Source organism: Neophocaena asiaeorientalis, unplaced genomic scaffold (assembly GCF_003031525.2).
Source record: "Neophocaena asiaeorientalis asiaeorientalis breed wild unplaced genomic scaffold, Neophocaena_asiaeorientalis_V1.1 scaffold807, whole genome shotgun sequence".
NCBI lineage: Eukaryota > Metazoa > Chordata > Mammalia > Artiodactyla > Phocoenidae > Neophocaena > Neophocaena asiaeorientalis.
This window is the reverse complement of record NW_020173723.1, coordinates 319,291-346,283: the sequence shown is the minus strand read 5'-3', so window position 1 is coordinate 346,283 and position 26,993 is coordinate 319,291. Positions and strand designations below refer to the sequence as shown.

General features: G+C 42.7%; 1 protein-coding gene across 3 annotated transcripts in view; it reads left to right on the top strand.

Moving 5' to 3' along the window:
- ALDH18A1 (aldehyde dehydrogenase 18 family member A1) overlaps window positions 1-26,993 on the top strand; it is a 46,266-nt gene that overhangs the window by 5,161 nt on the left and 14,112 nt on the right. For 2 of the 3 annotated variants that reach the window (XM_024750686.1, XM_024750687.1), the window contains 9 exons: window positions 9,864-10,078; window positions 14,538-14,687; window positions 14,776-14,880; window positions 18,577-18,735; window positions 19,151-19,241; window positions 22,784-22,908; window positions 23,742-23,886; window positions 24,572-24,645; window positions 25,836-25,929. In XM_024750686.1, the coding sequence (XP_024606454.1) occupies window positions 9,864-10,078; window positions 14,538-14,687; window positions 14,776-14,880; window positions 18,577-18,735; window positions 19,151-19,241; window positions 22,784-22,908; window positions 23,742-23,886; window positions 24,572-24,645; window positions 25,836-25,929 (1,158 nt within the window). The remainder of the gene's footprint in view (window positions 1-9,863; window positions 10,079-14,537; window positions 14,688-14,775; window positions 14,881-18,576; window positions 18,736-19,150; window positions 19,242-22,783; window positions 22,909-23,741; window positions 23,887-24,571; window positions 24,646-25,835; window positions 25,930-26,993) is intronic. The other variant, XM_024750688.1, reaches the window with a different exon arrangement.

The window sequence follows — 26,993 nt, the reverse complement described above, 5'->3', positions numbered from 1 at the left end:
CACCACTCTCTCACTTCATCCCAGCTTACCCTTCCCCTCCCCATGTCCCCAAGTCCATTCTCTACTCTGTGTCCTGCCCCTGTCCTGACCCTAGGTTCTTCAGAACCTTTTTTTTTTTTTAGATTCCATATATATGCCTTAGCATATGGTATTTGTTTTTCTGTTTCTGACTTACTTTACTCTGTATGACAGACTCTAGGTCCATCCACCTCACTACAAGTAACTCAATTTTGTTTCTTTTTATGGCTCAGTAATATTCCATTGTATACATGTGCCACATCTTCTGTATCCACTCATCTGTCGATGGACACTTAGGTTGCTCCATGTCCTGGCTATTGTAAATAGTGCTGCAGTGAACATTGTGGTACATGACTCTTTTTGAATTATGGTTTTCTCTGAGTATATGCCCAGTAGTGGGATTGCTGGGTCACATGGTAGTTCTATTTTTAGTTTTTTAAGGAACCTCCATACTGTTCTCCATAGTGGCTGTATCAATTTACATTCCCACCAACAGTGCAAGAGCGTTCCCTTTTCTCCACACCCTCTCCAGCATTTATTGTTTGTAGATTTTTTGATGATGGCCATTCTACCTCATTGTAGTTTTGATTTGCATTTCTCTAATGATTAGTGATTTTGAGCATCCTTTCATGTGTTTGTTGGTACTCTGTATATCTTCTTTGGAGAAATGTCCATTTAGGTCTTCTGCCCATTTTTGGATTTGGTTGTCTGTTTTTTTGATATTGAGCTGTATGAGCTGCTTGTATATTTTGGAGATTAATCCTTTGTCAATTGCTTCGTTTGCAAATATTTTCTCCCATTATAAGGATTGTCTTTTCGTCTTGTTTATGGTTTCCTTTGCTGTGCAAAAGCTTTTAAGTTTCATTAGGTCCCATTTGTTTATTTTTGTTTTTATTTCCATTTCTCTAGGAGGTGGGTCAAAAGAATCTTGATGTGATTTATGTCATAGAGTTTTCTGCCTATGTTTTCCTCTAAGAGTTTGATAGTGTCTGGCCTTACATTTAGGTCTTTAATCCATTTTGAATTTATTTTTGTGTATGGTGTTAGGGAGGGTTCTAATTTCATTCTTTTACATGTAGCTGTCCAGTTTTCCCAGCACCATTTATTGAAGAGGCTGTCTTTTCTCCATTGTATATTCTCGCCTCCTTTGTCAAAGATAAGGTGACCATATGTGCATGGATTTATCTCTTGGCTTTCTTTCCTGTTCCATTGATCTGTATGTCTGTTTTTGGGCCAGTACCATACTGTCTCGATTACTGTAGCTTTGTAGTATAGTCTGAAGTCAGGGAGCCTGATTCCTCCAGCTCTGTTTTTCTTTCTCAAGGCTGCTTTGGCTGTTCGTGGTCTTTCATGTTAACATACAAATTGTATAATTTTTTGTTCTAGTTATGTGAAAAATGCCATTGGTAATTTGACAGGGACTGTATTGAATCTGTAGATTGCTTTGGCTAGTATAGTCATTTTTGCAATGTTGATTCTTCCAGTCTAAGAGCATAGTATATCTCTCCATCTGTTTGTATCATCTTTAATTTATTTCATCAGTGTCTTATAGTTTTCTGCATACAGGTCTTTTGTCTCCTTAGGTAGGTTTATTCCTAGGTATTTTATTCTTTTTGTTGCAATGGTAAATGGGAGTGTTTCCTTAATTTCTCTTGCAGATTTTTCATCATTAGTGTATAGGAATGCAGGAGATTTCTGTGCATTAATTTTGTATCCTGCTACTTTACCAAATTCATAGATTAGCTCTAGTAGTTTTCTGCTGGCATCTAGGATTCTCTATGTGTAGTATCATGTCATCGGCACACAGTGACAGTTTTACTTCTTCTTTTCCGATTTGGACTCATTGTATTTCTTTTTCCATCTCTGATTGCTGTGGCTAAAACTTCCAAAACTATGTTGAAAAATAGTGGTGAGAGTGGGCAACCTTGTCTTGTTCCTGATCTTAGTAAAATAGTTTCAGTTTTTCACCATTAAGGACAATGTTGGTGTGGGTTTGTCATATATGGCCTTTATTATGTTGAGGAAAATTCCCTCTATGCCTTCTCTCTTAGAACTGCTTTTGCTGCATCCCATAGGTTTTTGGTCGTCGTGTTTTCATTGTCATTTTTTTCTAGGTATTTTTTGATTTCCTCTTTGACTTCTTCAGTGATCTCTTGGTTATTAAGTAGTGTATTGTTTAGCCTCCACGTGCTTGTATTTTTTACAGATTTTTTCCTGTAATTTATATCTAGTCTCATAGCGTTGTGGTCGGAAAAGATACTTGATACAATTTCAATTTTCTTAAATTTACCAGGGCTTGATTTGTGACCCAAGATGTGATCTATCCTGGAGAATGTTCCATGAGCACTTGAGAAGAATATGTATTCTGTTGTTTTTGGATGGAATGTCCTATAAATATTCAGTCAGTCTATGTCTTTTGGTTGGAGCATTTAAACCATTTACATTTCTGCAGGGTTTTTATCACAAATGGGTATTGAATTTTGTTGAAAGCTTTCTCTGCATCGATTGAGATGATCATATGGCTTTTCTCCTTCAATTTGCTAATATGGTGTATCACATTGATTGATTTGCGTATGTTGAAGAATCCTTGTATTCCTGGGATAAACCCCACTTGATCATGGTGTATGAACCTTTCCATGTGCTGTTGGATTCTGTTTGCTAGTATTTTGTTGAGGATTTTTGCATCTATGTTCATCAGTGATACTGGCCTATAGTTTTCTTTCTTTGTGGCATCTTTGTCTGGTTTGGGTATCAGGGTGATGGTGGCCTCATAGAATGAGTTTGGGAGTGTTCCTCCCTCTGCTATGTTTTGGAAGTTTGAGAATGACAGGTGTTAGATCTTCTTTAAATGTGTGATAGAATTCGCCTGTGAAGATATCTGGTCCTGGGCTTTTGTTTGTTGGAAGATTTTTAATCACCAATTTCAGTGCTCTTTGGTGTGTCTATGAACTTAATATGATTTTAGGCAGCCTCTCTGCTAATGGGTGGGGTTGTGTTCCTGTTTTGCTAGTTGTTTGGCATGGGGTGTCCAGCACTGTAGCTTGCTGGTCATTGAGTGGAGCTGGGTCTTAGCGTTGAGACAGAGATCTCTAGGAGAGCTCTCACCGATTGATATTACGTGGGGCCTGGAGGTCTCTGGTGGTCCAGTGTCCTGAGCTCGGCTCTCCCACCTCAGAGGCTCAGGCCTGACACCCGGCCAGAGCACCAAGACCCTTGATAAAGAATGCTGCTACACACGATGGTTTGACCGGAAGTGCCAGTCCCCCAATTTTTTTAACCCCTCACAGTGATGGCACAGTTCACACCATAGAAAGTGATGTGCTCTAAATGTCAAGGCTCACAGGTTTTCTTATCAGAATTTCCATGAATCAACACAACATTGCAGAGAAGCAAGTATTCTCTGCTGCTACTGTACTCCAGGGCTGGGCAGACAAAAGCAAGAGCATCCTGAGAAAGGCTACCATGATGGGGTCCAAGTTCACAGTAGCCAGCGCTCCCCACTCCAAAACTCAAGGTGTCCAGACAGCTGCTCTGAGCTGGGGTCTGCCCGCTCCCTCCAGCACTCCCTCCATGATCCATTTTGAGTTAATATTTGTATAAGGTGTGATGGTTAGGTCAAGGTTCATTTTTTTGCATCTAGAGGTCTACTTCCAGCACCATTTGTTGAAAGGCTGTTTATGATGTTTTGAGTTGCCTATCTCTTGATAACACCTAAATGTTATCAACAGTCTGTCTCAAAACCTTACTGCAAGAGGACTTGCTTATCAGCTAATCAAGCTTATCATCATTGGAAAAATCTGTTTCCTATTCGTGTAAAGTTTAAAAGTTCAGGGTCTGGAACTAGGCTCCCTGTGTTTGAAAACTATCTCTGCTACTTACTTAGTGACCACAGCTATGGATTTCGGTCACATTTCCATGAGTCGGCATTTTGGACCATGCTCAGCTACACAGTGGTTCCGTGTCCTTGTCAGCTCTCCATTGGCTCAGGGTTGATTGTTGAGGGCCACGGGAGAATCTGCTGGGATGATAGATCATCTGTGTTCCACATGGCCTCTCATCTTCCAGCAAGCTATCTGTGGCTTCTTCACATGATGCTTCCCAAGAACAGCAAGCTTGGCAGTGATAAGGTCTCTTGAGGCCTAAGCTCAGAATTTACACAGAGTTAGGCTTCTGCTACATTTTATTGGTCAAAGCAAGTCATAGGGCCAGCCCCTATTCAAGGAGTGGGAAAATAGACTCCACCTGTTAATGGGAGAAGCTTCAAGTATTGTGGCCATTTTTCCAATCTGGTAATGTTGGTAAGTTACTCAACTTGTCTGAGCCTCAGTTTCCTTATTTATAAAATGAAGCTAATAATAATAATAACTAATTCATAATAATACCTAACTCATGAGTCTTAACTCATGAGAATTCAGGAAGATGATGATAACAATAATGATGATGATAGGCATAGCTAACCCTTTTTTTAAAAAATAAATTTACTTATTTATTGGCTGTGTTGAGTCTTCCTTGCTGTGCACGGGCTTTCTCTAGTTGCAGCAGGCGGGGACTACTCTTCATTGCAGTGCACAGGCTTCTCATTGCGGTGGCTTCTCTTGTTGCATAGCACGGGCTCTAGGCGCGTGGGCTTCAGTAGTGGTGGCACACAGGCTCAGTAGTTGTGGCGCATGGGCTTAGTTGCTCCGTGGCATGTGGGATCTTCCCAGACCAGGGCTTGAACTTGTGTCCTTGCATTGGCAGGCGGATTCTTAACCACTGCGCCACCAGGGAAGCCCATAGCTAACACTTTTTTATATAAAGTGATGTGCTCTAAATGTCAAGGCTCACAGGTTTTCTTATCAGAATTTCCATGAATCAACACAACATTGCAGAGAAGCAAGTATTCTCTGCTGCTACTGTACTCCAGGGCTGGGCAGACAAAAGCAAGAGCATCCTGAGAAAGGCTACCATGATGGGGTCCAAGTTCACAGTAGCCAGCGCTCCCCACTCCAAAACTCAAGGTGTCCAGACAGCTGCTCTGAGCTGGGGTCTGCCCGCTCCCTCCAGCACTCCCTCCATGATCCATTTTGAGTTAATATTTGTATAAGGTGTGATGGTTAGGTCAAGGTTCATTTTTTTGCATCTAGAGGTCTACTTCCAGCACCATTTGTTGAAAGGCTGTTTATGATGTTTTGAGTTGCCTATCTCTTGATAACACCTAAATGTTATCAACAGTCTGTCTCAAAACCTTACTGCAAGAGGACTTGCTTATCAGCTAATCAAGCTTATCATCATTGGAAAAATCTGTTTCCTATTCGTGTAAAGTTTAAAAGTTCAGGGTCTGGAACTAGGCTCCCTGTGTTTGAAAACTATCTCTGCTACTTACTTAGTGACCACAGCTATGGATTTCGGTCACATTTCCATGAGTCGGCATTTTGGACCATGCTCAGCTACACAGTGGTTCCGTGTCCTTGTCAGCTCTCCATTGGCTCAGGGTTGATTGTTGAGGGCCACGGGAGAATCTGCTGGGATGATAGATCATCTGTGTTCCACATGGCCTCTCATCTTCCAGCAAGCTATCTGTGGCTTCTTCACATGATGCTTCCCAAGAACAGCAAGCTTGGCAGTGATAAGGTCTCTTGAGGCCTAAGCTCAGAATTTACACAGAGTTAGGCTTCTGCTACATTTTATTGGTCAAAGCAAGTCATAGGGCCAGCCCCTATTCAAGGAGTGGGAAAATAGACTCCACCTGTTAATGGGAGAAGCTTCAAGTATTGTGGCCATTTTTCCAATCTGGTAATGTTGGTAAGTTACTCAACTTGTCTGAGCCTCAGTTTCCTTATTTATAAAATGAAGCTAATAATAATAATAACTAATTCATAATAATACCTAACTCATGAGTCTTAACTCATGAGAATTCAGGAAGATGATGATAACAATAATGATGATGATAGGCATAGCTAACCCTTTTTTTAAAAAATAAATTTACTTATTTATTGGCTGTGTTGAGTCTTCCTTGCTGTGCACGGGCTTTCTCTAGTTGCAGCAGGCGGGGACTACTCTTCATTGCAGTGCACAGGCTTCTCATTGCGGTGGCTTCTCTTGTTGCATAGCACGGGCTCTAGGCGCGTGGGCTTCAGTAGTGGTGGCACACAGGCTCAGTAGTTGTGGCGCATGGGCTTAGTTGCTCCGTGGCATGTGGGATCTTCCCAGACCAGGGCTTGAACTTGTGTCCTTGCATTGGCAGGCGGATTCTTAACCACTGCGCCACCAGGGAAGCCCATAGCTAACACTTTTTTATAATACCAGCTAATGTTTATGGAGGGTTTACTTTGTGCCAATCCTTGTTCATGCATTAACTCATTTCATTCCCCACAACAACCTTATGAGATCAATGAGATAATAGCAAGTAAGTGAAGGAGTTGAGATTCCAGCCCAGGGAGTCTGACTCCAGAGCCTACACTTGTCCTTTCATATATCCTCTGCCTCTGTATAAGGTACATGAATAGTTAACACAGTTCCTGGTATATAGTAAGTATTCGCTTCAGTATTTTTATTGTTGATATTATTGTTTATTCTCATTAGACTCATTCACAGAAGGAGGCACTTTCTGATCTTATCCCTAGATTTTTCTTTGTATCCAGATTTTTCTGGAACCCCATGTTCACTGACCATGATAAGCAGAAGAGCAGAAAAGAAATTAAAAAGGCAAAGTGAAAAAGCATAGAAATACAAACAGAGGGAAGTGGAAGACCAGGAAGAGAGATAGAAACCATGTCAGGGTTCCTTCCTGTTCAGGCCTGGAACACAGCCTCATTTATTACTGAGAATTAGGACTCTGGTGCTGAAAAGCTAAAGGGCTTCTCCTCCCTTGCAGTGTGACCCATGGCACTTTTGAGGAATATGGACAACCCCCTCCCCCTAACACATTTGCATACACATATACCTCGGTATCCCCTCATCCTTAACAGGAGGAGATGTCTTTTCTTTGAGATTTAGAGCCTAAAGTTTCCTTAGAAGATGGGAAGAGATTACTCATCCAGAAGCCATGGATTTTTCTTAACTAATCAAGGCCTTCTAGTCCTTCATGTGGACCCTAAAATGTATAATACACTGCAGCACATAAAAAAATCCCCTCAAGAAAGATAGGGTCAATCTAGGAGGGTGAAAGCGTTGTTGAATAGGAAACCCAGAAAAGCCCTGGACCCCATGGAGCTCTCCTTGGTGCAGAACCCACTGGATATGACTGAGCTTTTACTTGCTTAAAACCTTGTTCAGGGACTTCCCTGGTGGTCCAGTGGTTAAGACTCCGTGCTTCCAACGCAGGGGGTGTGGGTTCGATCCCTGGTCGGAGAACTAAGATCCCGTATGTCACGCTGCCAAAAAAACACACCTTGTTCATAGATGTAGCCTCTTCTTGAAGCTTATCAGCCCTGATCTGCTGTGACCCAGTTGCCTGCCGCGAGAATGACCCTTGACTGCCTGGCACCAAGCCACGCCACCCTCCTCTGCTGATACAGACTGCAGATCAGGAGTTTCATTCATGCTAGTCTGGCCTGGTAGGACTGACCTGCTTGCCACCACCTATGTCCCTGAGGTTCCCTCTCAGGCTGCCCACCCATGCTCAGCACTTTGCCAGGCCAGGACATGCCCTGCAGTACACAGGAGAGAAAAGTAGGCAGCAGGCCTAGTTCTGACAGCTGTCAAAGAGACACGTGATACTTGGGTGCAGCTCTGAGCTGAAGATGATGAGGGGTATGATCGCAGGTCCAAACTCCAGGGGAGTAAGTCTCTCCCTCTACCACCCCTCCCTCCACCAGGTCAGCGAGGCCAGAACTATTATATGGGTACAACTTTTTTTTTTTTTTTTTCGCGGTACGCGGGCCTCTCACTGTTGCGGAGCACAGGCTCCGGATGCGCAGGCTCAGCCGCTCCGCGGTATGCGGGATCCTCCCAGACCGGGGCACGAACCCGCGTCCCAGCATCGGCAGGCAGACTCTCAACCACTGTGCCACCAGGGAAGCCCATGGGTACAACTTTTAAGCGTAGACTTAGGTGTGTGCATTGCTTAGGGTAATATTCCTGAAGGCGGGGCCAGGGCACCTATACTGATGAGCCTGATGGAGAACGGGAGCTCTCCATGGAACGGCCCTCACAACACACCGGTGCTTTCGTCCCCGGGGCTCCCCCAGCAGGAACAGGGCAGCCCATAGCAGGGGTGCCAAGCCCCAGTTCTATCCCAGATGACGGGCTTACTGTGCAGCTCTCTGCTGGGGACTGGACTGCAAGCCTGTTGTTAAAAAAGACCCGCATCATCTGTCTTGTTTCTCCAGCAGACTTGAAACATTGTCACTTAAAGAAACAGTTATTTAAGAGAGAAGGAAAGCCTCTTTATGACTTCATTTAAAATGTTCTTTCTCAAGTTTGTGCGTGAAGGAGGCAGAGAGGGGGGAGAACGGGGATCTTCTCGTCCGTGAGAATAGGATTCTGCCTGCTTTACCCACCATTTCTGTAGCGTAGAGAGAGACAGTGGGTGCTTGATTACAGCTAGATGGGTCAGAGTGGTCAGGCGTTAGAGGCACTGGGTAGAGAAATTCTGAGAAATCTGTCTGTAAATATAAAGGGAGGTGATAACGGTTGATTCAAGTGAAGGAAGTTACTCTGTAGTAATACAGTTATAGTAAAATAGTCTGAAAGGTGGCTCGGAATGATTACTTTAGTAACTCATTCCAATATTTATTAATGTCTATAGTGATACCTAGAGAACTTGTTGTGGGGGAAGGCAGTCAGCAGTGGTGAAGAGGTTCAGTGCCTGACATTCAGCAGTGATTGTTAGATTTTCAGCTTTTTAATCAAGTTTGGTTTTTTGTTTTGGTGGGGGTTCTTTTGGTTTTTTGTTTTCGTTTTTGTTTTACCTCTTAGAAATTTTGTTCCGTGTTACAAGAAAAAAGAATCAGGACAGAATTGATTAGGGGCAGATGTCTAAAGGGATACAAAGAAGTATCTGACTCCAACGTTACTTTCCCTTCAGAAAGTGCTCCAGTTTCTTTCATGATTGTTACAGGCAATTTGTAGGGAGATTAACTATGATTTTTTATTACTTAATACCAGTTACTTTGTTCTGTATTGTCTTAGCTAATCAGACTCACTTTTTTTTAATAGCGGTGTGATTTCTTTAAAAGCACACATATTTTTCTGATTGTGAAAGCAATGCATTTTTACTGCATAAATTTGGAAAACAAAACAAGAATAAAAAAGAAAAATAAATCACCCGTAACTCCATCATGAGATAAAATAATAATATTTTTATTTATTTATCTTTTCCTATGCATTTAGACATGTATGTGAAACTAACATATGAGCATTTTCCTATGTTATTAAAAATTCTAAAAGTATTTAAATCTTTCGGCCCTTTATTGGACGTTTACTCTGCTTCCATTTTTCCTGTTATAAATAATACTGATGAATAGCATGCTGATAAATCTCTTTGTCTCCATCTCTGATATGTTCTTTAGAATAAATTTCTGAACACGGAATTGCTGGATCAAAGTTGTAAACATTTTTAAGGCTTTTGATATATTTTGCCAACACGTCTTCAGGGAAAAATGTTTCATTTAAATTCTTGACCAGCAGTGTTTGAGTGTACCTGTCACCTGTGTACTGGGTACAAACTCCACACAATACTAGAATAAAACATGCTAGATCGGTGTGGCTTTTGATATACTGGTTTTATGCAGTTAAGAATGTTAAAGCTATTTTTTGGCGGCCAAACTGGTTACTATTTTGCACGCATATTTTCAATGAGAAATTATATTGTGTATTTCTATCCTTTTTTTCTTGCATTTGACTTTGTTCGGGGGCTGCAGGTCGTGTCCAGCCTTCAGCCATCAGACATGTTCGTTCTTGGAGCAACATCCCCTTTATCACGGTACCCCTCAGTCGTACGCATGGCAAGTCTTTTGCCCACCGCAGTGAGCTGAAGCATGCCAAGAGAATCGTGGTGAAACTCGGAAGTGCCGTGGTGACCCGAGGGGATGAATGTGGCCTGGCACTGGGGCGCCTGGCATCTATTGTTGAGCAGGTAATTGCCAAGATGGAAAATTCAACTGAACTAAAACAAAATCTGCTTTTTAAGCTGTCATTTCAGGTTTCTTAGCTCGTAAAAATAATTCTGATTTGAGAACAAAAGATTTGAACCCAGTCTGAAAACTCTGTTTCCTGATGAAGGTGCCACTGGGAGACAGCATCCCAGGGCAAGCAGAGGGGGTGTCAAGGAGTGGAGTTGATTTCATGCAGTTCATCCCTCAAGCTTCTTAGTGAGAACTAGCTTTGTATGTCAGTGATTCTTAATCCTGGCTGCACATTAGAATCGCCTGAGAGGCCTGGAGGTGCCTGGGCTTCACAGTCAACCATTTAATAAGTATCTCTGGGATGGGGCTCAGAAGCATCTGTGTTTTTTTTTTTTCGTTGTTGTTGTTGTTTGCAGTACGCAGGCCTCTCACTGTCATGGGCTCTCCCGTTGCGGAGCACAGGCTCTGGACGCGCAGGCTCAGCGGCCATGGCTCACGGGCCCAGCTGCTCCGCGGCATGTGGGATCTTCCCGGACCGGGACACGAACCTGTGTCCCCTGCATCAGCAAGTGGACTCTGAACCACTGCGCCACCAGGGAAGCCCAGCATCTGTGTTTTTAAAGTTCCCCAGGTGATTGATATGTAATCAGGGTTGAGTACCCAGATGGACTTGTGTGAATATTGAGCTTTTTTTTTTTTTTTTTTCCTGTTTTGCTGGGCTTTATCTTTTCTAGTTAGACTAGAAATCTTGAAATAAGTATGAGCTATCATTGCAAAGATTTCCCAAGTTCAGATTATAGTGAAAGGACTTACCAGACTCCACAGAGAATACCCATATAAGGCTTTCATTTAAAGGCAAAGGGATACAAGGCCACAGAGGGAGTGTAAGCAAGCATTGAGGGTCTGAGAGACATCCTATGCACAAGCCCATCCCCCACCCCCTAGGGTCTTTTATTTGCACAGAGACCACACTCTGTCTCCAGACTGAATCACCAGAAGATCTGTGCAAGGAATCTTGGCTTTGGAAGGCCTCACAGCAGAAGTTTTCAGTGGGAACTTTATGCCCCACTGGCCATGGAGTCAAACCAGGCTGACCACTGATAGTTTATCAGTAAAGAAACTGACCTTCGGGGTCATCATGGGAGTTTTGGACTTTAAATATCACATCGCAAATCCCACTACCTTTATCTTTTCCAAGAGCAGGGATCAGCAAATTTTTTCTGTAAAAGGCCAGATACTAAATATGTTAGTCTCTGTAGGCTGTACAGTTTCTGTCTCAGCTACCATTGTAGCACAAAAGCGACCTTAGACAATACATAAATGAACAAGCATGGGCTGTGTTCTGATAAAATTTTATTTTCAAAAACAGGCACAGGTCAGATATGACCTGCAGGCCATAGTTTGCCAACCCCTGACCAAGAGTCAAAAAATCCCAAACATCCAAGTATCCTGGAGATAAAGCTAGAGCTTTTCCATTCTAGCTGTAATTCAGCTCTATCTTCCATAGCCGTATTTTCAGTTTTAAAAAACAATTTTGGGCTTCCCTGGTAGCGCAGTGGTTGAGAGTCCACTTGCCGATGCAGGGGACATGGGTTCGTGCCCTGGTCCGGCGGCTGGGCCCGTGAGCCATGGCCGCTGAGCCTGCACGTCTGGAGCCAGTGAGAGGCCCACGTACCACACACACACACACAAAAAACAATTTTGCTGGAGTTGGTATTAGAAAACTACTAACCTGAAATTTGATGGAATTTTCTTCATATATTTTCTGTACTAAGTAATTATTATCAAATCTGCCTTTCAGATTGCGTCCCTCAGATCAATGCAGTGTAACAAATATTTACCAAAGGGCTACATTGTGAGGGCCTTAATAGACCTCTAACGGCTGTCTCTGCCCTTGGGGAGCCAGACTGGGACTCCCAAAATAATTAGGTGATTGTTCAAGACAGATAATATCCAAATGAGAGGGCACAAATGACAGTGACTGACAGGTCCAGAGGTGGGAAAGTCGAATGAGAGTGTGGTCATTCTTGGGACTTCCTAGGAGAGCTGAGACTCAGGGTGGGCCTGTGTGACTGATAGGATTTGCACCAGCAGAGGGGAAATGTTCCATGCTGCTAAGTGCACATTGTGAATGGTGCCCCTGGAATTGTGTAGCCTGATGTTTCTGGGGACGGGGAGGCTCTACAAGTAGTTTCCAGGTGGGAGACAAAAGCAGGAATGAGTATGGCATGCTGATGGGCCAGAGAGGAGGTGAGAGGAGTGGTGGCGATCTCATCAGGGAGAATGTGTATAATTCCATTAGGCAGGGCTTTGAAACCAGGTAGAGGACTTGGGGTTCAGTCTAGGAGGAAGATTGAAGATTTTGAGCAAAGGAGAAACTTGATGAAAACAGTGGGGAGAACCTGGTAATGGTTTGCTTAGGTTGCCAGCTCTCCTTCTGGGGACACCCCTGGACCTTAAGGAACAGTTTTCTAGATCAGTGCAGTACTAACATATGGAGTCAACTGTCTTGTCCAAGGGATCTGATCATGTTAGATGGACTCAGGAGCTGACTTAAAGAGGCTTCCATTGGTCAGAGATGGGAATATCTGAACATCAATAATTACTGCACTGGATTTAAACACATGAAATATGTTTAAATCTATGAATCACAATTATACTTAAAAAAATTCATTGGTCATCTTGAAGGATTCTAGAGAACCTACTCATTTTGGAAACTGGTAAATAAAGGGAAAGAGACACATATCTGTGCTGCCTTTCATATACAAACCATACCTCAAGGTAGCCAAATATTTAATGAAGGAAAGTTTCCCTTTATGGAATTATTCCAGCCTGTAAATAAAGAAGAAATGCATGAATTAGAATATCAGCATTTTATAGCCCCTAATGAATTAATGGTGATGATGGTGATGATGATCAACAGTAACTAACATCACAAAAAGAAAGACAGGCCTTATGTATCCCCTTGATGGACACCACGACCTGTAAAGAATTCTTGACAAAAAAAATCAAGCCTTCATACCTAACAGCAGTTTGCAAGAAATAGAATACTATACCACAGAGACAGAAGCAGGAAAGTCAAGGCTGAGAAACCCTAAAGGACAAATAACCCAGTTTCTTTAACAAATTACAAGGGAAAAAATTATAGAGAGGAACCTATGGATTAAAAGTGAATTAAGAGACACTTCAGCTAACTGCAATGTGTGGACTTAATTTTCACCTTAATTTGAGCAAGCTGAAAAAATTGGGGAAATGTGAACACTGACCAGATATTTGATATTAGGGAATTATTGAAATATTTTAGATAATGTTTTGTGGATGTGTGCCTATACCCTCTGTTTTAGCAATTGCTTTCTGAAATATTTACAAATGAAATAATGTGTCTGGAGCCTGGGATTTGTATTAAAATAATGGTAGAGGGACTTCCCTGGTGATCCAGTGGCTAAGACTGTGCGCTCCCAATGCAGGGAGCCCAGGTTCAGTGCCTGGTCAGGGAACTGGATCCCACGTGCCACAACTAAGAGTTCACATGCCTCAAGTAAAGATCCTGCGTGCCTCAAGTAAAGATCCTGCGTGCCTCAAGTAAAGATCCCGCATGCTGCAACTAAGACCCAGCGCAGCCAAATGAATACATAAATAAATATTTTTTAAAAATAAATAATTAAAATAAAATAATGGTGGAGCTATAAAAGGAATATTGGAGAGTGAGAAATTGGCCATGAGAGGTGGTTGTTGAGCTGGGTGAAGAGTACATAGGGTTTTGTAGTTCGATTCTTACCACTTCGGTTAAGTATGAAATTTTCTGTGATGATAAGTTATTTTTTTTAGATCATGGTTTATCATAGCTGTCTCCGAGTTCCTGAGCTAGGTTATAGGTTCAAGCATCAGGAGGAATGGACAGGTTAGGAATATTGAATCTTTGAATCTTTCATGTGGATCCGTCCTAGCTGGGAAACAAAGTAACCAAAACTGGTTCTAGGCAGACAGAGTGGAATAGCACTGTCCCTGGTCTAGCCAGAGGCAAAGCATGAGAATCAGACATGCCCCAGAAACAGCTTCATCTCCCCAGGTCATGCCTTAGAATTTGAGAAGCCACCTGCTAAGTTTATGTTGCAATCCCTGGCTCCAGACTTGTATTCTGGGCTTTATTTCCTGAAACAACTGGATCTTCCGCATTATAGACTCCTCCACATATCTTCAAGTCCTGTGGTTGCCAAACCTACCTACACACTGGAATCTCCTTATTAAAAACTCCTCATTTCTATCTGCCACCTACTTATCAGATTCGAGGAAGCATGTAGGACTCTGTATTTTTACCAAACAACCTGGGTGATACTTCCAGAGCCAGCCCAGTGCTGGTCTGTAAACCGGCATTTGGGATCCACTCATTAGTCCACCCTCCCTGAATCTCTTGTGATGAAAGGAAAGAGATATTACAAGGACTTGTGCCTTTTCCTTCCTCAATATCAGGTGTCCGTACTGCAGAATCAAGGCCGAGAGATGATGCTGGTGACTAGTGGAGCTGTAGCCTTTGGCAAGCAACGCTTGCGCCATGAGATCCTTCTGTCTCAGAGCGTGCGGCAGGCCCTACACTCGGGGCAGAACCAGCTGAAGGAGATGGTAAGTGTGGCTTCCCCACCCCCTATAACAGGGTCCTCAGGCCCCCTTCCCTCGCCCCAGCCACACCTTGTCTGTTGGCATGTTACAGGCAATTCCAGTCTTAGAAGCCCGAGCCTGTGCAGCCGCCGGACAGAGTGGGCTGATGGCCTTGTATGAAGCCATGTTTACCCAGTACAGCATCTGTGCTGCCCAGGTGAGAGGCTGACCTCCACAAGGGGGGTGTGGGACCTGTGAGGGTGATTCCCGTGGAGCAAGGTGATACGAGCAGGGCTCTGGAGCCATACTGCCAGGATACAGTCTCAGCTTCACTACTTGCTAGTTGGGAGATCTGGAGAAAGTTTTTAAGTCTAACCTTTTTGTGCTTCAGTTTCCTCGTCTGAAAAATGAGGATGTCATCAGTGCCTATTGCAAAGAGTTTTTGGAAGGGCTCAGTGAGAAAATATATGAAAAGTATTTAATATGTCTGTTAAATAGTACTTTCTCAGTAAGTGTTAGCTCTTGTTATTATACAAATAACTCTTAGGACTACTACAAGTACTGATACTTCTGAAGATAGAAAGGTTAGATATCTTTATTTCATTGGCTTCTTTGACTTCAGCTGGCTTGTTTCTCTTTGCACGTGGTTGCCTTATGTAATAGATATCTACTAAGTGTTGAAGGGAAATGCTGGTGGTTGGTTGTTTTTTGTTTTTTTAATTATTTAACTTTTTTTTTTTTTTTCCGGCTGTGTTGGGTCTACGTTGCAGTGCACGGGCTTCTCATTGAGGTGGCTTCTCTTGTTGCGGAGCACGGGCTCTAGGCTCGTGGGCTTCAGTAGTTGTGGCTCGCGGGCTCTAGAGCACAGGCTCAGCTCAGTAGTGGCGCACGGGCTTAGTTGCTCTGCGGCATGCGGGGTGTTCCTGGGCCAGGGCTCGAACCTGTGTCCCCTGCATTGGCAGGTGGATTCTTAACCACTGTGCCACCAGGGAAGCCTGGTTGGTTGGTTTTTAATTCATTTAGCAAATCTTTATTGAGCACCATGTGTACCAAGGAGTCTGTTAGACATTGGGGATACTGCAGTGAACAAATCAGCCATGTTCTAGTCCTCATGTAACTTAAAAAATTTTAATGGTCCCCCCTGAATGTGCTAGAACCTTCTTTCTACATTATTTCTTTTTTACCTAAATTTCCAGAATTTTTTCAGTTGTGTTTTTAATCAGCTATACAACTACACACTAAACAGAAACATCTAAATATCACAAAACAACTGAAAAAACCTTACTCCCCAAGGTACTTTCAAATTTGCTGCCTCTGATCCTATCATTTACACAGATGTTATTATACACAGATGATGTTACGTATACATCCTTTCAGGTTTGGCCCTTGCATTTCCTATCACTTTTTCTGTTCTCCATCATTTTTTTTTTTTTTTTTTTTTTTTTGTATGTGTTGGGTCTTTGTTGCTGCCTGTGCACAGGCTTTCTCTAGTTGTGGCGAGCAGGGGCTACTCTTCGTTGCGGTGCACGGGCTTCTCATTGCGGTGGCTTCTCTTGTTGCAGAGCACGGGCTCTAGGCACGCGGGCTCAGTAGCTGTGGCTCACGGGCTCTAGAGTGCAGGCTCTGTAGTTGTGGCGCACGGGCTCAGTTGCTCCGCAGCATGTGAGATCTTCCTGGACCCGGGCTCGAACCCGTGTCCCCTGCATTGGCAGGTGGATTCTTAACTGATGCGCCACCAGGGAAGTCCCTCTCCATCATTTTTAAGTTGTTATCCACAGTGACGTTCTGGCATTATACCAGAGTGTCCTTGAGTAAGGGAGCTGAAACAGAAAGGCATGGACTTGGATTCTTTTGTTTGTGGCTGGGACCCCACTCTCTGTAATCCTAGATTTTTTTTTCGGTTACATAAATGCAATGGAAATCTCAATTTTTGTCTCCTTTTATTATCAGCTCTTTTTTCCTCCATAGTGCAATAACAGTTTTAGTCTTTAATTTTTTTTTTAAGTGCATGGAGCCAGGTGTGGAAACTTAGATCCAGGAACTATGCTTTTGTTTTGTTTTGTTTTTTCCCAGGTATGATACTTCTTCAGGTTTTTTGTTCATTTGTTTGTTTTAGTGAAAGTATCATTAAAAATACTGTACATTAGCCGTTTTTATTAATATTGATGTAAAAGAGCTCTGTGCCCTCCAGTTTCCAGCAAGCCTTCATCCAGGGGCACCTTCACTCCCACACCTTTGCCTTCCCCATGATCTGATCTGTAAGAAATCTGTACCCTTTGCACCTTATCCTGTGGTTCCTTGTTTTCTTTAGTAATCTTGTTTTGAAGACCATTATCAGGGGCTTTTGAAAATCTCCCATAAGTTGTTTGTCAGATTAAAGACTTAAACAAGGACAACAGCTATTTTTCATTCATAGAAATGAAACTTATTTGCATCCTAACAGATTGCCCTTCTCCAAGCACATACTTTTCTCTCTGGTCTCTTGTCTCGCATGTCTTGTTAAGCTGTTGGAGCCACAGGTGTTTTCACTGGACCTTTATACCTCTGGCTTGCCTCTCCTACACACACGTGTTTACTTTTATTGTTTGACCTTCCACCACCAGAACCAGAATCTATATATTCACCTTTGTCCCAGGCCTTTTTCCTACAGGGCTAAACTTTCTGAAAAGACATTCATGATCTAACCCGTTCCATCTTCCCCAAATCATCAACATTTTTATTCTCTATCCCAAGAGCCAGTGCAGGGTCTGGCATTTCAGAGGTACTCAATAACTTTTTTATCAAATGAGTGAGTAAATTATTTCCCTTGGTGATGTTATCGTTTTGTCTTCTTCACCCACATTTTCCATATCATTAAGGCTGCTGTCATCTTCTCAGTTACCATAGCCAGACCCTAGTTCAGGGCTTAACCATTCCCACTTGGACTGTTTCAGTACCTTCCAAGAATTCTTGGCCATCCTCCTCCAGCCTTTTCCTACGTCAGCGCTGCCCTACATCACAAGAACCCTCTTCCACGAACGTTGCAGAGATTTCACTGAAACATTTATTCCTGAGCTTCGGAGTTTGTTACCATTTTGTTTCTTACTGTCACCCGCCTTTATCTTTCTCTCCTGCTAAACATTGCCTAATACCCTGATTCAAGCCAGGGAGTGGAGCTGTTAACCGGCCCCCACACCCAGCTCTCCACTCTGCCTTTGAGCAGCTTGTGTGCATCCCGTCCCCTGAACAAAGTTTTGTCAGCCCTTCTTTCAGTTTGTGACTAAAGACTCACCTCCATAAACCTCTCAGACTCATCCCACTTGACCGTGTCTTTGCTGACTCTGGCAGTGGTCAGCCACAGAGCAAAAACAGGAACAACATAGCCCTATTCCCTGTGGTTTAATACATTTTCCAGGCAGAGTAACCATTCATTCATTCACTCACTACATGTTTCAGCACCTACTATGTATGGCCAGACTTTGAATCAGATGCTGGGATACAAAGATATTTTAGAAATTTATGGCAGTCATTACTCCCTTCAGTATCCCTCTAAAGCAGATACATTCATTTTCTTAATTTTGTAAATGGACGAGATTTCATAGCTCTCTGAGGATTAAAGTACTTTTGCAAGTCTTAAGCATCCTAAAATAAATCTTCCAGGTGATTCTGACTTTTTTCCAATATCCAAAAGAATTGGATAAGTCTCCAAAGATGCGTGTTCCATTCTTAACTCCTCTACTCTTAGCATCCTTTGGATGCTGTTCCTCGGAAGTTCATCATTTTCCTGTCTCCTGCATTTTTCAATCTCTTTACCCCTTTTATTTTTATTTATTTTTTTAACATCTTTTTTGGAGTATAATTGCTTTACAATGGTGTGTTAGTTTCTGCTTTATAACAAAATGAATCAGCTATACATATACATATATCCCCATAGATTTTGGTGACCAATTTGGATTTTCACGATGAGCAGAAGCGCCGGAACCTCAATGGAACACTTCATGAGCTCCTCCGAATGAACATCGTCCCCATTGTCAACACAAACGATGCTGTTGTGCCCCCAGCAGAGCCCAATAGTGATCTCCAGGGGGTAAATGTGGGTAAAGTATTACCGAGGGTTGAGCATGCTGTAGACACTAATGCCATGCTATGCTGCATGTACTAACACTGGACGTTGGGCATAAACAAGATGGAGAGATGGGGAGAGAAGCTGGCATCCTGGAGCAGTGGCTGCATAAGCTCTTCTGAAGACGGGGGGTTTCGTTCCACTGGGTGAGGCGCAATAGTGATTTAAGGTGGTGCTGTGAGCATGGCTTGTGTATGTCAGTGGATAGAAGGGTGCATATTTGGAAAGGGGGTTGCCAGTAGGCATGGTGTTTTGCAAACTGAAAGGCCTGTAAGAGCTGTCATGCACATACTCAGGGTTGTTAATTTTTCCTGCCAGAGCCTAGCTGAGTACTTCCGTGAACTTTTTGAACTGCAAAGCTCACAACTTTTTATCTGCATTTTAGGTTATTAGTGTTAAAGATAACGATAGCCTGGCTGCCCGTCTGGCTGTGGAAATGAAGACTGACCTCTTAATTGTTCTTTCAGATGTAGAAGGTACAAAGTAATGCCTTTTCTTTTTATCCAGTCTTTGTTTTAAATACTGTATGTGTGAGCACATGAGTTCCCCTCTTTGTTTGAGTGCTTCTGATCTTTTTAACTGTGGACCATTATTTTCTGAGCCCTATGGTCCACAAAGGGTTTTATGATTCAAAAGAAGGTGGGGGTGGTCTGGGAGATGAAGTTTGAATGCTGAAATGTTGTTACCTCCAGGCACTTTAATTTTTTTTTTTATAACCGCTTTATGGAGATACAATTCACGTAACATACAACTCACCTATTTAAAATTTATATTTCAGTGATTTTTAGTATATCCATACAGTTGTTCAACGCTCACCACAATTTAGAACATTTCTTATCACCCCATCAAGAAACCCATACCCATTAGCAATCGTTCCTCACTTCCCCTGAAACTCTCCAGCCCTTGGCAACCTCTAGTCTACCTTCTGTCTCTGTTGATTTGCTTGTTCTAGACATTTTATATAAATGTGATCATACAGTATGTGATCCTTTGTGATTGGCTGTTTTCACTTAATGTTTTCAAGGTTTATTGATATTATAGCACATATTAGTACTTCATTTATTTTTATTGCCAAATAATATTCCACTATATAGATATACTACATTTTATTTACCTACTCATCAGCTGATAGACATTTAAGCTGTTGTGACTAATGCTTCTGTGAACATTTGTGCACAAGTTTTGGTGTGAAGATGCTCTTTATTTTACTTAGCAGTAGAATTGCTGGATCATATGTTTAGCCTTTTGAAGAAATACCAGCCTGGTTTCCAAAGCAACTGCACCTTTCTACATTTTCCCAGCAGTGTATGAGGGTTCTAGTTTCTCCACATTCTCACCAACATTTCCCTCTTGGTATCTGCCTTTTTGATTGTAGCCATCCTCATGGGTGTGAAGTGATACCTCAATGGGGTCTTGATCACTTTTAGTTTTAGTGTAAATCACAAGACACATTATTTTAAATTGGAGCCACTGCAGAAAATCCAGGCTGTATGACCACTGTGTTCTTCTGTGTTACTCTTTTCCTCTCTGCTTTCGCCTTCTTCGTGGAGGGGCCCCTCTTGGCTCCAACTTGGCTCTCCATTCACTCGTCTCACTTTCTGAAGCTGTTCCCGTTTTACATTTTGACCCATAGATATGGTAGATGTGTCTAAAATAGGCCAAACCTACAGGATCCCAAAAGTCTCCCATTACATTCCCAGGAAGTCAGAAAAACCTATTTAGTTCCCTGCCCACACCCATGGCAGGTTAATATGGCAGGACTTGTTCCCCAGTTTACACTTCAGCAGCATAAGTGAAGGTCAGGGGGCTGCCTGGTGGAGGCAGGGGCAGGTACCAGTGCTGTGATCTGTCTCCTGCGCACGTGGAGGGTCAGAGATATCATACTTACAGATCAGTATCTTTACCTGTATGAAGTCTTGGTACCATGTTTATTCACTGTAAATTTGAAGTCTCAGGATAGGAACAACTAAGCTGGGGTAAGAGTAAGCCACTCTGGAGAACAAGGCATTTTGGTTAGTCACAAGATTTTTTTTCAACTTCTGATGTGTACAAATACTGTGCTAGGTGCTTTATAAATGTCAATTTATTCACCCTTGTAGCAACCCTGCAAAGTAGGTAGGTTAGCCTATTATTCAGATGAAGAAATTAAAAATTGAGTTCACATTAGTTAAATGGTTTATTCAAAGTCACGTAGCTAATACTTGGCAGAGGCTGGTTTTGAATCTAAATCTTTTCAGTTTAAAAATCTACACTCTTCTCTCCTATACTGCCTAGCAAGGCAAAGGATATGCGTTTGAGAGATCAATATATAAAATCCAACCTGAACTAGACTCTAGTCAACCTTAGTTTTAATGCAGCCTCAAACACCAAAACTGCTCGTTGGCAGGCTTGTGCTTTTCACTCTGATTAGTTATCCACTGAATATTGATTTTTAGAACATTATCTGAATTTTAAATGCGCTCTTGGTGGGTTTGAGAGCTGCTATAAAGAAGAGGAGGAGGCAGAATATCAGAATGCTAGGAACTCCTAGGTGTCTCTGAGGGTTTGCCTTAGAATTGTCCAGTACTACTCATGGTCTCATAGCATAGTGCCTTCTGAGATGAACCCAGCAGAAGACCCTGGGAACTGTGGGGTGCTGGGTTGAGGCGGATAGGGGTTGTGAGAGGTTATTTCTCTCTCCCTGTAATTGCTGCTCGTGGTTTGCACTACTTTGTTATGCGCTGGACACTAATGTCCTCACTGCTCTGATTCACTTACTCTCCTAAGGATGCACATGGCACGGTTGTGTTAAAGATTTGGAATAGGGCTTCCCTGGTGGCGCAGTGGTTAAGAATCCGCCTGCCAGTGCAGGGGACACGGGTTCGAGCCCTGGCCTAGGAACACCCCACATGCCACAGAGCAGCTAAGCCCGTGTGCCACAGCTACTGAGCCCATGTGCCACAACTACCGAAACCTGCACACCTAGAGCCCGTGCTCCACAACAAGAGAAGCCACAACAATGAGAAGCCCGTGCACTGCAACGAAGAGTAGCCCCCACTGTCCGCAACTAGAGAAACCTCGTGCACAGCGACGAAGACCCAACACAGCCAAAAATTAATTAATTAGTTAATTAATTAATTTTTTAAAAATGATTTGGAACAGTGGAGCACAGGGGTATATTTTAGCACAGGAAAAGCAGTAACTTAAAACCCAAAAACATCACTGCCTAAAATGTCCTTCAGCCAGTTCCTGACCACTAGCAGTTCCTCCCTGTCTGTGTCCCTCTTAGACCTTGACATGACTCCATTTTCTCAGGCCCTCTTTTCCCCTTTTAAGGCTCAGACACATTCCTTTTTGAAGTGAAATTGTGAGGATTTTTAATCTCGGATGGTATGCATGTAACATTTTGTGTACCTCTTATTTTATGTCACGCTACTCAGCTATAAAGAGGACACAGGCTTTGTGGTGACAAATCCAGACTGAAAGCCAAGAGTCATGCGCTCTTCTGCTGACTCAGCCTAACCTTCAGAAAGGCTTACCCATAATGTGGGGAGTATAATGTGACTGTGAGAGTTAATGAGAACCTGTTCCATATGTCATGCCCTTGGAAAGAGTCACATTAAACAGTATACAGCTGCTGCACTGTTTGTGAAAAAGCCACTCATCTTTTTCAGTTGCATCCTTAAGGTTCAGCATCATAGTAGAAATGGCAAAGGTGAGGATAGCTTCCCTGTAGACTGTGGGCAGGGCCAGTAAATTCTGTGCCAGGGATATGGCCGTGCTCTGTTGCTGGCAAACATTCATTCATCAGGCAAAGTTATAAAAGTATGTAAGGTGCGTCCTCCCGGAGCTGGTTTTCAGTGTGAGTAGACTCCACGAATCCCTTGACCTCTTTTCTTGTTTGAGCTGGTGGAATAGCAGAATTTATCTGGATGAGTTGAGTACAGAGTAGTTATAGTTGGCAGGTCCCTGTGGAGGTCTGTCTTGGGGGATGCTCACTTCTGTTAAACAGCATTACCGACTCTTGTCCACTTTTTAGGCCTCTTTGACAACCCCCCAGGGTCAGATGATGCAAAGCTCATTGATATATTTTATCCCGGTGATCAGCAGTCCGTGACATTCGGAACCAAGTCCAGAGTGGGAATGGGTGGCATGGAAGCCAAGGTAAGAATCTGGTGCCTTTATTGCCTGTAACAATTTAAAAACCAAACTGTATTTTATCCTTCTTACTTTTGTAATTGAGGGCTGATGCACATACACACTTAAAGATACACATATCTAAATACAGGTTTAATGCATATTGTGTACTATATTTAGTCATGTCTTTCTATGTATTTTTATTAATATATTAAGCGTGTGTTCATATTATAACCTCCTCAAGGGCAGGGTCTATATATTTTCATAATTCATAAATCCTCTAAGTGTTAAGTGTTAATATTAGATCACGAACCCGCGCCCCCTGCATCGGCAGGCGGATTCTCAACCACTGTGCCCCCAGGGAAGCCCCAGAGCTCAAATATTTCTTGATGAAACCTTTAAAAAGTTCTTCTCTCCCATTAATTGTTCTAAGAAGTTATACCCTTTAGGTACAGAATCATACGTAGCAATGGCAGAGAGGAGGACAAGAACCCCAGGTACAAAAGCCCAAGAGTGCTCACGATCAGATTCCAGGCAAGCAGCAAGCTGGACGCTGCAAGCTGGCACAATAAGTCCAATGTAGAAGTTATGCGTCCCAGTACTAGAGAGTCTTTAGAGAACACGCTGAGCACAAGGGGCAGATTGGTTTATCTTTAGACAACACATGGCAGGGTTGGGTTGGGAAGAGTGCATGGGCTGGGCGTGTCTTGAGAGCTTCTGAACTGTGCAGAACCTTCCTACAGATAATTAAATTGCTCAGTATCACGTTGTATTTTCTATGTTTTTGCGTGTTTAAAGTGCAGGGGCCTAGACCCTACAAAGGTCTGAATCTCATCCATGGATCTAACTTCTCCCGTTAGGTGAAAGCAGCCCTCTGGGCTTTGCAAGGTGGTACTTCTGTGGTCATTGCCAATGGGACCCACCCGAAGGTGTCTGGGCATGTCATCACAGACATTGTGGAGGGAAAGAAAGTTGGCACCTTCTTTTCCGAAGTAAAGCCTGCAGGTAAGTAGTTCTTCATAGAGTCCCATGGTCTGTGGATGATTGCTAGTAACTCCATGGCCTAGATGGGTCTGAACACTGAGCTCTCCCTCTGGGAGGAGAGCTTAACAAAATTCATGTGCTAACATTATGAAATATGGTATAGTTTCGAACACTGCTTGCAAAATTGGATTCTACTTTGGTTTTGTAAAACTTATCTAACCTGCCTAACTAGGCCTCCTGTTCTCACTAAAATCACTAAGTGAAAGAATATCAGCATCCATTTTCTCAGGAAACATTTGCTAGGCCCATGCTGGATGCCAGATACTAATGAACACTGGAGATGCAAAGATGCACAAGAAACAGTATGTGCTCTCTCAGGTGTTCCCAAAGATAGCACTGCCATATAATCTGCATTCAGAAATGCAAACACATTCGAAAATGTAAGCCAAAGTGGAATTGAGCAGAACTCTAGAAGACATAAATTATATTGTCTGCCCCACAAATGCAGACAGGTTCTTGTGTTTCTGCCTGAGTTAATCTGGTATGCTCTTCTGCCAGTTTATTGGTCAGAGTGATATCTGGATGTGAAAAAAGCACGCCAAGACCCTGAGCATGTGCTGTGTGCCTGCAAGGAGCCCGTGCACGTCTGGGATAGTGAGGGGGCAGTGAGCTGACCGTGAGCTGATGTTTGCAAATGCTCTTGCAGGCCCTACCGTGGAGCAGCAGGGAGAAATGGCTCGATCAGGAGGAAGGATGTTGGCCACTTTGGAACCTGAGCAGGTAATAACCCTAGCTGATAGTTTTGTTAGTTTTCAGAGTGAGTCATAACTGTGAGGTTTAGTACACAGTCAAGCCCGATGTTTCCCCCTTCATTCCTCGAGTCCTGTAGAGTTATATCTGAGTTACAACTCTGATTCAGATTTGTTCTGCCTTTTTTCTTTTTCTAAATTTCATTTTCCCTATTGTCTTGTATAGGCTTGAAGCCTAAGGTAGCTTTGCATCACTATGATGTTTTGATCAAAAGTATCATGAAAATCAGACCAGAGAGGCTTCCAAATCCTGCCACATACTGGGCAGGGAAATGTAGGAGAGTAACTTTTCCCACCTCATCCAAATCACCAAGATTACCTAGAAGATGGAAGTTCAGAGCCTGCTCCATAGCCCTGCCCTGTCCACAGTGACTTAGTCAGTTGAAGTAGCAGACACGATGAAGTGTGAGAAGGTCAGGTGGAAGCAGGGTGCTGGCTTCCCAAGGGTTGTGGTGTTGAGGCTGGATTTGAAAGTGATGTATATAGGTTTCTTCCGGGGAGTACTTTGGCCTGAGAAGGGAGAAGAAAATTTTAAATAACTACAAGTAGGAAAAGGAAAGCCCAGGAGAACCCTAGCTTCTCTCTCTATTAAATCACTTCTTTTACTCCTTTAGTAATCACTACTCTGATTTGCCATGTTTCCTTATCTAGGTGGGTAAGGATTGGGGTCTCCTCCAGCATCCAGGACTGGGTTTTTCCCCTTTGACTGAATTCATTTAATAAATAATTGTCGAAAAAGAAGAACTAGATGCAAAAACTTACGTGGGAAATCAGCTTTACAGCTGGTGCTATTAAATAGGTGAGATGTGTATGTCATGCTGATTCAAAGTGCAGGTGCCTGTCTCATGGACAAACTGAAAAATTCGTCATACCCTCTCCCCCACCACAAGGCTGTGGTTTGCTAATCATCATGATCAAGAGTGGTAAAAGAGGAAGAAAAGTGAGAAGAAATGGGGAGGTTAGTAGTGAGAGAGGAAGGAAAAATGAGGGGAGCAGTGGTGGGAAACGAATGAGTGAAGTAAGGAGGTTTCAGTAGTTGATGACTGGGATTTAGGAGCAAGGCCTGGCACACTCAGAAGAGTAGGTTTAAAAGTGTGGTGTGCGTTCTTTATGGGGTAACATGTTTGCTTATTTGTTTTAATGTTTTACCTTTTTTCCTAGAGAGCAGAGATTATCCATCATCTGGCTGATCTGTTGACGGACCAGCGAGATGAGATCCTGTTAGCCAACAAAAAAGACTTGGAGGAGGCAGAAGGTAAAGACCAGGCAACTTAGTTATAGAGAGATTTATTTTGGGCTTTATTCTTTGTTTTACTAATAATTCTTATAGTCTGCCTAAAGTCAAGATGGTTATGGAAGAAATTACATACTGTATACATCATTTTTATTGAGGGTTGGTGGCTGGTATTCGTTGGGAGTTTTCAAAGTACACATACTACCTCCACTCCTTTTCTCAGATATTCCATATAACACCTACCCACCCCCCACCCACTGAGGGGCTTTTTCCTTCCATTCCCCACAGTCACAAGCCATGGCTACTGTGGCAATTTCAAGACAAAAAAGAAAAAGATTGAGGACCTCACTATTTTAGACATTAAGCTAATAGCAGCTAACATTTACTGAGGCCTTTCTGTGTTTCTGGGCATTATGCTAAGGGATTAAAAGGCAGGATCTGATTTTCTCTTCAGAACATGGTACCTATAAGGTACCTACTATTTATTATCCCTGTTTTACAGAGGAGAAAACTAAAGCGGAGAGAAGTTGTTACATGCCTAAAACCATACAGCCAGTGGCAGATCTGGGAACGAAACCCAGATGGACAGTGCATATAAAATAGTTGTGGAAATAGTTTGTGCAGCCTGTGTTGAAAGATAGCTTATCTCCTAGTTCCTTAACCAGTATGTAGTCTGCCATCTAGAAATGCCCTTGAGGTGCTAATGGTAGCATAAGTGAGATGGCTGAACTCTCATTGAAGACAGCTAAATATGTGGAGTCAGGTAGGCCCTCATCTTTCTCTCCTTTTCTTAATTCTCTGTCTTTTCCACCCTAAAATAATGGGGGTTGATTTTACGGGGTTTTTAATTTCCTTTTCTTGTGAATAAATGTGCCTCAAATTGAACATCCAAATTAGTGGTGTTCCCTTTAAAGAAACCTTGCAGGGCTTATCAACATTATTTTCATTCCTTAAAACATTTTTGAGCCATTACTTTGGAACTTGCTTTAGACTTTACATCTGGTCTTTTGAATTTTTGCAGTATTGGAAAGCCATAAAAAATTTAAATAAATGGAAGAAATCTTTATTACTATTATTGTCATCTT